At 42.0% G+C, this 10,232-nt stretch overlaps 1 protein-coding gene across 1 annotated transcript; it reads left to right on the top strand.

Annotated features, from left to right (window-relative positions):
* On the top strand, positions 1–9,646 carry FBXO40 (F-box protein 40). The gene is made up of 3 exons (XM_030450608.1): positions 1–96; positions 5,406–7,298; positions 9,243–9,646. Exons 1-3 carry the CDS (start codon positions 88–90, stop codon positions 9,438–9,440), a joined length of 2,100 nt encoding a protein of 699 aa, XP_030306468.1. The 5' UTR covers positions 1–87; the 3' UTR covers positions 9,441–9,646.
* The last annotated feature ends 586 nt before the right edge of the window (positions 9,647–10,232 follow it).

Here is a 10,232-nt window from a genome sequence, read left to right on the forward strand (position 1 = left end):
TGCTTGCAGTTCTCCTTTACTCACCCCACTTCAACCCAGCTGAGCACAACCAGGGGAGCAAGTGTTTGGTACACAAACAGGGACTCTATGATTAAGGTAAGGATTTGTAAATAGAGTTGTAGTCTTTATTGGTCAAACTGTATGCAATGCCATGGTTACTGTAATGAGCTGTGAAAATCAAGATGTCTTGAAAATAGTCTTAGTAATTAAGATGAAATAGAATAATCAGACACAAGATGTCTTAAATAACACCCTAAGACAAAGGTATCTGGTAACCGTGAATGCTTCTGTGACATGCTACTCTAAAAAACCCCTTCTGTAATATACTCAGTGAATTAACCATACTTTGCAGCACTGTATCTGGAGTTTTAAAAGACAAAGATGCTCATTCTGAGATGGAGAGCTTCAGCAGCAGGACAGATGATAGATCAAAAATTCAATTTCTGTAATTTTCAAGAAACTCCTAAGAGAAGTAAGACAAGAAGATGCACTAAGGGTCAAAGAAGAGGCAATCTTGTGTCAAAAATGCCAAGATTTAAAATATGCTGAGTTTTATAGACATAGACAGCAAACTTTTTGTTGGTAATCGAGACTGACCGAATGATGGAGTAAGAATTACAAGGGTTACAGGTACTAGTCTACCATTTACACTTCTGGCTGCTTAGCAATTTCTATTCAGGAATCTTTTATCTTTTGTTTTTTATGACTTAGACCTTAACTAATAGCTCTGAAATTACCTTGATTATCTCAATAAGACTTCAGAAATGTGTGTTACTGAGATTATTAACAGGGCACAAAATAGAACCTGAGATCACAGAAAATAAATCACAGTTTGCACCACTATTTTAAAATTTTTTTTCCCCTCAAACTACAACTAAACTAGAACCTGTTATTTAAAGCATTTGCTGAACTTGAACCAAACCTGAACCCCTGTCCCATTTATTGATACAAAGAGAGAGCTTGCCTGACTGTATCTCTACCAGGGACAGCACAGGGACCCCCCACAAGCATCAGGAGGCAGCTCCATGCCACCACCTCCCCCCTTCTCTGTGTTCTGTCTGTTTCTCACATCACTCCCCAACATGGTCAGCACAAGACCCCGCTGCTGGGCTGCTCTGCACCATACTGCCAGCCCAGCACTCAATATCTGGATTTTTTGGGGTGGGTTTGCCTCAGATGAGCTATGGCCATATTGTGCTAGGCAGGGAGGATGAAGAAATACTGCTGGTCCCAGGTCTCATAGCAGGGGAGTGCAGTGTGTGATTTCTGCCTGCAGTGCCCTTGTGTTACCTGTACCTCCTCACTACTCTGAACTCTCCTCTACTCCTCCCATAACAGCACTAGTGCTTTGCACTGGACAGAGGCTGCACAATCAAGTTTTGGTGCCACTTTTCTGCCTGTGTGCAGCACAGGTTTGCCAAGGCGAGGGGGGGGCCTGATAGTGTGACATCTTCTCTTGATCTCTGCAGTTCTGCATGCCAAGTTCAGGGTGCTGAGGAGAAGTTAAAATGCTGCTGTGAGAAGCTGAGCAGCAGGCCTGCTCTGAAAGCAAGAAAGTGGACTGAAGTTCTTGCCAGGCTGCTGCACCTATACGGTGGACTCATCCCCTGTCATTTTAAAACATTTTTTTTTTCAGTATAAAAGAATTCCAGCCCTTTGAGTAACTCTAGACTGGGAGTTATTTCCATGAAACACCACAGCCTCAGCTGACATCCAGCTAGAAAATACAGGGAGTAGTTCCCTAAATCCTACAGCTTCATCCTTCCATCTTTGGGCTTATCTAACAGGTTAGTTGTTACACAGAAAACCTTTTCATGCCACACGCCTTATAGTGAGAATTGCTCCGTAACCAAAAGTGCCCCTATAAAATCCACGTGAACTTATTCAAGGCCTGAGCCTCAAAGAAACTCTATCTTCCTCTTCTATGCTCATTGGTAGTGTTATTGATGAAGATTTCATCTATACCTTTAGTTCTCTCTTTGCACCTACCCTGACCTGTACCACATTCACTGCCTGACTCATTTAAAGCTCGGCTAGCTATACATATATGCAAGATCAGTCTGAATGGCAACTGCAGAGCTGGTGTGTCACAAAGGACAGTGACCTGCTATGTCTAATGCCAAGGCAGTCACTCAAGCCATAGCTGTCCCTGCTGTGGGTGTTCAAGTGTAAAGGCTTGACTCACTTTGGGGTCATCATTATTCCAAGCAGTGGCATTTTTGGATTTGCTTTTTATTTTGTATCAAAGCATGGGGCTTTAAAAAGCTTAGATTCCCAAGACTATGGTATGTTTTCCAATGGTATGGTGCTTCCTTCCTTAGCTCCAAGAGGTAAATACATCTATGCAGCAAAAGGACACCTGAATTCCTGCTAAGGTTGTTAAATACATAGTGATGGAAGAAGAATGCTGCACAAACAGAAAAGAAAACCTCTGGTTTAAGGAGACTTAGATGCTCTCCTAGAAAATGTAATTCTATAGCTGGTTCTGCTGGGCTTTTTGGGCAGGAGGCATCCAGCTGCAAGTGAAACATCAGAACCTGAACATTTCTGTTCATAATATAAATCTTTTATTTATACAAAGTATTCTATTTGTTTGCATCTTTCTATACTTTTAATTATACATCTACCAGGCAGAAGTAGTAGTATCTTTTAGCCTCAAGTGCACCCTAGTACTGCAAAGGTAAATTCATTACTGCCTGTGAACCACTCTGATACTCAGATAGTAAATATATTGAAAAACCTGTAGGGAAATTAATAACTTCATATTCACCTCAGGATTTAAGTATTATGATAAAAATTAGATAAACACTGTATGCTGGGTAACAAGAATTAAAAGAGAGACGATCTTCCATCTGTCCTAAAAACTTCACCAAAAGTATTCACATTCCTTGAAGATATTTTTCTGTGGTAACAATATATATAACTTGTACATTCTTGGCACCAGCATTTGCATGCGGAGTTTCTTGAGATTTTTTTTTTAAGAGCATCATGTTGTAAATCTTAGAAAGATTGGTTTATGCTCATCTGCAGTCTCATTTTAGAGATGCTCTTGGGTTTCATGTAAACCTTTTGGATGGTTCTTTAAAATAGGAGGCATCCCTTGATTCCGTGCAAAGATATTATGTATAATGATAGTATGTCATATGATCAATCCCACATAGCAAATACCAATTAAGAAGACAGTTGTATTGTTGTGGCTCACTGACTGCAACTGAATTAAGTATTTAATTACTGAAAATAATTTGTAATTGCTTTATAAATTGTAAGTTATTGCAGCTGAATAGATCTGCTCCAGACACAGACCTATCTGCAGTTAAAATAGAAGCTGTATATTTTTAAATCTTACTTGATTTGCTGTCATGATGGTCTAAAAATAAAGATTTACCAAAGTGGACAGCCGGTGAACTGTAATTTACATCCCTTAATTCCACGGTAGATTGAACATGATTCAAGTAAGATTTCTGATTTGATTTTTTTTTTTTTAAACCCAGATCTTAGGAAATTTTGCAGTTTGTGGGCAAACAAGAAGTGTACAGTTTTAAAGAAATGTTTCATCACCTGGCCCATCTCTGTGTCACCTGCCTCTGAATGTTATGTATCAAACTTACTGCAGCAAGGATTTGTAAACTTTCTGCTCAGGGTTTTGAAAGTTTTAATTTGTGCACTGGCAGTAATACCATCAATTAAACCACAGAGCTAACTAGACCATCAGTTAAAACATGGAGTTCCTGATTACCCGCATGTCAGAATAAAAGAATCCTAACCCTGATAAATATAAGAAAAATTCTCTATCCCTTCTTCCTATTCTCCAGCTTCACAGATTTGACATTGAGAAGAGAGGTATAGAAATTATTTGTCTGAAAAGAACAGCATTTACAAGTTAGACATAGAGCAAATACAACTAAAAAAATACCTGCATAATCAGGAAGACTTATTCTGGATCTGTCACTTTTGACAAACAAAGCGTGTATTTTCTTTCACTTTATGTGATTTGGATGAGGCTCATTTCAGCATACATCAGTGGAAAGCAGGCTTCTCTCCAGAAACTTCGCAATCAGTTCATTCTGTGTTTTTGGAGAACCATGAGGCCCATTCCTCAGATGTATTTTTATTTCTCAATTATTTCTCTCCAATAGTTACTTTTGCATTGGAAAGTATTGTTCACATACTCATGATTTTTGTTGCAGTGTAATGTACCCAGCCTTCCTCTGACCTTATGCAAGTCACAGTTGGGACTATTTTTAGAGATTATACTTGCAGCAAAATGCTACAAGAATGAGAGCAGCAAGGATGCTGCCAACATGAAATAAATCCATCTGTATCTCCTTCTTCGCTGAGCCACACAAAAGTAGATGTAGCTAAACAGCCTAAAGCAGGACAGATGTCCCCCTAATCCACAGGCATGCTCAAACTGACTTCTGCCCTGCACCATCACTGGAAGGGAAAAGCTCTGTTGAAGTTGGACCTTTGTAACTCTCCTTCTGCTCTAACTGCACACCATGGTGCTGAGCAGGGCATGAGATAAACCATATCTGTCCTCTTCTCCTCCTCTTGGCATTCACTAGTGACAGCTAGGGGAAGAAAGGTGAAAGGCAGCTTGCAAAAAAAAAAAGGATTTATCTTGGTGAGTATAAACTTGCAACAAGCCTCCACTCTTCTCTGAAGCTTCTTTGCCAAATACACGGAGGCATCACCTTATTCCAGGTTTTGACACCTGAAAGTAGATGCAGCAAATATCCTGCCTAAAGGAAGGTTCCTGGCAGTCTCTCTTTCTTGAGATGCAGGCATCATCTAGGTAAATTAAAAAAGCAGAGTAAAGAAGGCCAGACAAATTAGCCTTTACCCAAGCTGCTTTCCACACTGGAAACTGGGATCACAGAGATAATCCTCACCTCAGCCTTGCTGCTGTTGAGCAAAGGGAGGGTCATTTGTGCAACACTTGTACCTTTAGAGGAGTTTGACAAAACAGGTAGGCCAAATGACTACCTTATTTTCCTAGAGCGGGAAAGAAACATCTTTCTACTCAAATACCATTGAGAAAGTGGAAAGGTCTTTCACTGGGCCTCTGGCAGTCTTGATTTCAGCAGCTTGGTATAGACAGAACCAGTGTAAATATTGGGACAGAAAACAGCTCACTCCCAAGCCCTGCCTCTTGCTGCTGGGCTAATCAGTACAGACCTTATCCATACCCTTTCTGCTATCAGGCCATGCTGTACTGTGGGGATCAGTGCTGATATGTGACTGTATGGAGCTGGCCCATGCTGGTGTTTGCCCATACCCTGACTGGTGCTGCGAGTGCGTGTGAGCACCCAGCGTGTAGACACTGAGCATGGTCACCTAGAGCCTGCGGCCACCCTTGCTCCCTGAGGCAATAACTCTTGTCTTCTTGTCTTTGCCACACACAGCACCGGGCACAGAAAGCCCGCCCTGGGCAGCACAGGCACTGTGAGAGATGTTTCAACAGGCACTGCCACGCACCCATTGAGCCATCCGTCTCCTGCATGGTGATCAGCTGCCGCTTCCACTGCGGGGCCACCTTCCACATGTGCAAGGAGGAGGAGCACCAGTTGCTATGTCCCTTAGAGCAGGTCTCCTGCCTCAACTCAGCTTATGGCTGCCCTTTCTCCATGGCCCGCTTCAAGCTGGCGAAACACCTCCAGGTCTGTCCAGCCAGCGTTGTCTGCTGTTCAATGGAGTGGAACCGCTGGCCGAACGTGGATTCAGACACAACCCTGCACAAGAACATCATGAAGGAGACCTTGAACGAAGAGTGTCTGGACACAGCCTTGGCACTCAGAGACCAGAAGATACTTTTCAGGACTTTGAAAGTAGCTGAATTGTTTCCAGAGTGGAGGAAGAAGGATGAAGTGGAAGAGCTAATGGACGAAGCCATGGGTGGGGTGGAAGGGGCTGTGGGAGGAGTAGCCTGTGGCTCCCAAGAGGGCAACAACCAGCTGCCTGAGCTCAGCCAAAGTGAGCGCGAAGAATTGGCAAAGGACAAAGAAGGAATGGATCTGGGGAGCTACAAAACCTGGGAGAACATCTTCAAAAAAGACCTCCTGGCTTGCCAGGTAACAGGCTCAGCAGCTAGCACAGGAAAAAAGACAGAGGGTGCTAAAACAACACCAGCTTCCAGCTCCTCAGAGACAGCAAAGGAAGTTCCTGATGGTGCAGAGCAACCAAAGGACCAAAAGTCTGGACAAGTAGCATCAGTAACACCAAATACAGAAATGACAGGACTGGCTCCCTGGCAAGAAGGAGTACTGGAGAGGCTGAAGAAGGAAGTTGGTGTAGGTGATTACAACATGTACCTGCTACATCATGGGGGAATGCTCATCCGCTTTGGCCAGCTAGCTGCTTGCACTCCCAGAGAAAAAGATTTTGTCTATGGGAACTTGGAAGCTCAGGAGGTGAAGACTGTCTACACCTTCAAAGTGCCAGTTAGTTACTGTGGCAAAAGAGCACGACTGGGCGATGCACTGGGCCACAAGATGCCAACTTCAGACAAATCAGTGGATACCTCAGAACTGGGAATAAACCTAGAAGAGCTACCTAATGCAAATATAGTTGAATCCACACTGCTGTGTGCACTGGAAAAAGAGCTGAAAGGCCATGAGATCTCTGAATCAAGGGGTATCGATGGACTCTTTGTGGATTTTGCAACACAGACATACAGCTTTCCAATGGAGCCGTTCTCCTCCAATGCTGTTCTAGCAGATATTCTGGATGAAAAAAGCCCACCTGAACTTCATGTGGAGCTCTTCACTGAATGTGTAACCAGAAGACACAACAAAAGCAGTTCAGCTTTCACATTCACTTGCAGCCATTTCTTCAGGAGGGATGAATTCCCATCCCATTTCAAGAATGTGCATGCTGATATCCAGTCATGTCTGGATGGATGGTTCCAGCATCGCTGCCCACTAGCCTACTTGGGATGTACTTTTGTTCAAAATCACTTCCGCCCTGAGGGGCTTAAGGCCAAGGTTATATACAGCAAGCCTCTCCAGACATTTGCTATTAAGCCAGAGGTGGACACCCTTCTTGCTGAATCTGGGAAGGGCAATTCCACAGTGTCTCATCGAGGGAGAAATAAGGACTCGCTGAGCAGCCTTCCAGTGGAAGTGCTCAAGTACATTGCAGGGTTCCTGGACAGCTTCAGTTTATCTCAGCTATCACAAGTGTCAGCGCTGATGAGAGACATCTGTGCCACTCTTCTTCAAGAGAGGGGAATGGTCCTCTTGGTCTGGGAGAAAAAAAGATATTCCCATGGCGGTACTTCTTGGAAGGCTCGCAAAAAGGCAAGTGACTGTGACACCAGGGGAAAGATAGATATGGGTTCTCTCACAAGCATAGCAATGCAATGCTGCAAAATAAGCATGCCAATGCGAGGGGTAAGGGCTGTAAAATGCAGGACATCTAGCAAAGGTTGGAAGATGTAAAAGGACATCTTCTGACTATCTGAAAGTCCCCACCCAAGCTTGTCTTGGGTAGCCGATTTCCATGTACACAGTTTTTAGGCACTGGAAACTGAGAATTCCTGATATTAAAAGGTTTACACATGGATTCCTGAAGAACTTGGATTTTATACTCTTTGTTCTTTATGAGGGTATGTTAAAACTTAAACATGCTTTAGAGCACCAAAAAGCTAAGGCACAAGGAGACGAAAGGAGCTCAGACATTCGCATCAGCCCCCGAGGTCTTTCTTGTGACCCATTGGGTTATGAGCACCTGAGGGAGCAGCATGGGGATAGGAAGCTTTCTGAAAAGTTGGTCTCCCACTGCTTGTGCTGGTAAATTACCCCCCTTATTGGCTGTTTAGGTAGTCTGAAAGAAATATGTAAACAAAGCTCAGCCTAAATCCTGGTTGACCAGTAGTAAGGGGGGGTTGGTTCTAGCTGATAGCCTTGCAGCTGGTCTAATACAGAACTGTTTGAAAGAATAACATTAGGGACTCCAGCATGAAAAAGCAAAGACAGACATCTAGGAACAAATAGCTTAGAGATCCAGGGAAGATTCCCAGAAATTTTGAAGGACCTGGCCTTCAGACAGATCCTTGAAGATCTCCACCTATCAATTTTTATCAAATGAAACCTTAGCAGTTGATGACTCTTAATAAAGAGAAAGTACTCTTTATTAATATGAAGCATGAAGTGTGGTAAATGAAAAAGCTGGGTAGCGAAGTTTGGTGGCTGCAAGTTGAATTAGCCACTAAAATAATTTACTTCAGTAAAAGGAAGAAATTACAGCTGAGCAATCCTATAGCAATTAATTTCAGTTATTGTAGCACAGTTTCAAACCAGCAGCATACAATTTAAGGACTCTCTAAGCCTTTTCATTTATGTCTCTGTACAGAAAATACAGAAATCTTATTTCCTATGCACAGATTGCTTGAAAACATTGTATTTTGTAATTATTCTGAATTTTTTGACTGCTGTGTATAATAGCTATGATTACTTATGACTAGGTCAGCTAATCTTAGGTATAATATACACAGATACTCTCTTTCACAGGAAGAAACATTTTTAGGGAGAAGTAATCTACTATGACTTTAAAAATTAATTTGATTTTGTGGTATACAGCAAATATACTAATGACTTAATCACAGTCATATCACTCACTACATGCTAGTATATCACTAAACAGTACATGATATCACTGCAAACAGAATCTGAAAGTTTTAACAGCACATTTTTCATTTTTATAAGCTTGTATGTCCTCTAGGAATAACTTTAACTTTAGATTTCCAAAGAACTGCTCTGGGGTGGGGTCAATAACAACAGTGTTGAAATGTGAATTACTTTGAAGTTGCTGTGAGATGCTTTGGAAGGTCTTTATGAACTCAGGTTTCTTTGAGATATGGATCATATAAGCATGCTGTAGTCACTTTGCTTTATAAACATCTTGGATCACACATGTGACAGAGTTTTCTGCATAGGTGCAGTGTTCAGGTGTCCTGGATTTCCTTATGCCCTGCACTAGATTGGCACCAAAAAATGTAAAAAGATCCTTTCCCTTTAAAAATGGCAGATAATGATTAAAGCAGCAAAGCCAGCAAGTATGAGGTACCTAACAATGCAGACCCCATTTTCACTTGTGCCAGTGAACAAGCAAATGTTCACTCATCTGACTAGTATGACTAATATATATAGATTTCATATAGATTTACACATATATATATATTTTTTAAAGTCTTCTCGTATTTTCACCAACATTTGCATTTTCTCTCCCCTTTCCCATATTAGATCTGGCGGTTCAGCAGCCTGTTCTCCACAGTTAACAAATGGCAGCACAACGATGTCACATGCATGTCAGAGCACCTGAAGAATTGTCCCTTTTACCAGGTGGAGCACAAGACAGACCCCGTGCTGCTGACAGGCATGTGTGAATCCCGAGAGCAGACTCGAAAGACTTTGGTTTCTACTTTCAAGAACAGAGTCTGAACAACCTGCTTCTCTTCCACCATGCTCCTTTCAGAGCCCTTGAAATGAAGATTTGGGAATCTGGGTGTAAAGACTTGCTTCCAGCTCTCCTTTGGATGTACAAAACTGGCTTCTACCCAGCTGCTTTTGAAATCTCCTGGATGTTTTATTTTTCTTTCCCTGACTAATTTCATTGTTAAAACTTCATGCACTGCTCACCAACATCACATGCTTCTTGCTTATGTTTCTGTCCCTTGCTTAACGCAGCATCCTGAAGAAGGCAACAAGGATCTTCTTGGAAAACAGCAGCTTTGCAGTCTTGATGGTAGGCTGCCATACTATGTCCCTGAGAGAAGCAAGAGCAATTAATGTACCCAGCTTGACAAGTTTTGAAACACCTTAGCTTTGGCTGGAAAACCAAGCTCTAGGAGCACATGTAGATGCTCTCCTGCCTGACAAACCGAGGGACTGCTAATCTGTTTCGAGATGGGGGCAAAAGAAAAGGAACCCTACAAATTAAGTGAATTAATTAGAAGTCCAGTGAGGATGCAGGAACTCACTGTACAGACACAGACCCTAATTTAGGACCCCCATTACAGCAAGTGTACCTAGCTGACCACATGCAGAGCTCATGGGAACATTCGAAGCAAAGCAGAAAACTTGCTCTTTATTAGAAATAACCAAGTGGCAAACAGTTTTAGGGGCCCAATCAGATTTTCACATTTTTTGACTTAATAACTTGTTCATTTTTATTTAAAAATTATTAAGGTGATCAAACAAAATTTGAAGTAATTTTTCAAATACTAATCAGAT

The sequence above is a fragment of the Calypte anna genome, chromosome 1 (genome assembly GCF_003957555.1).
Source record: "Calypte anna isolate BGI_N300 chromosome 1, bCalAnn1_v1.p, whole genome shotgun sequence".
In the NCBI taxonomy this organism is placed as follows: domain Eukaryota; kingdom Metazoa; phylum Chordata; class Aves; order Apodiformes; family Trochilidae; genus Calypte; species Calypte anna.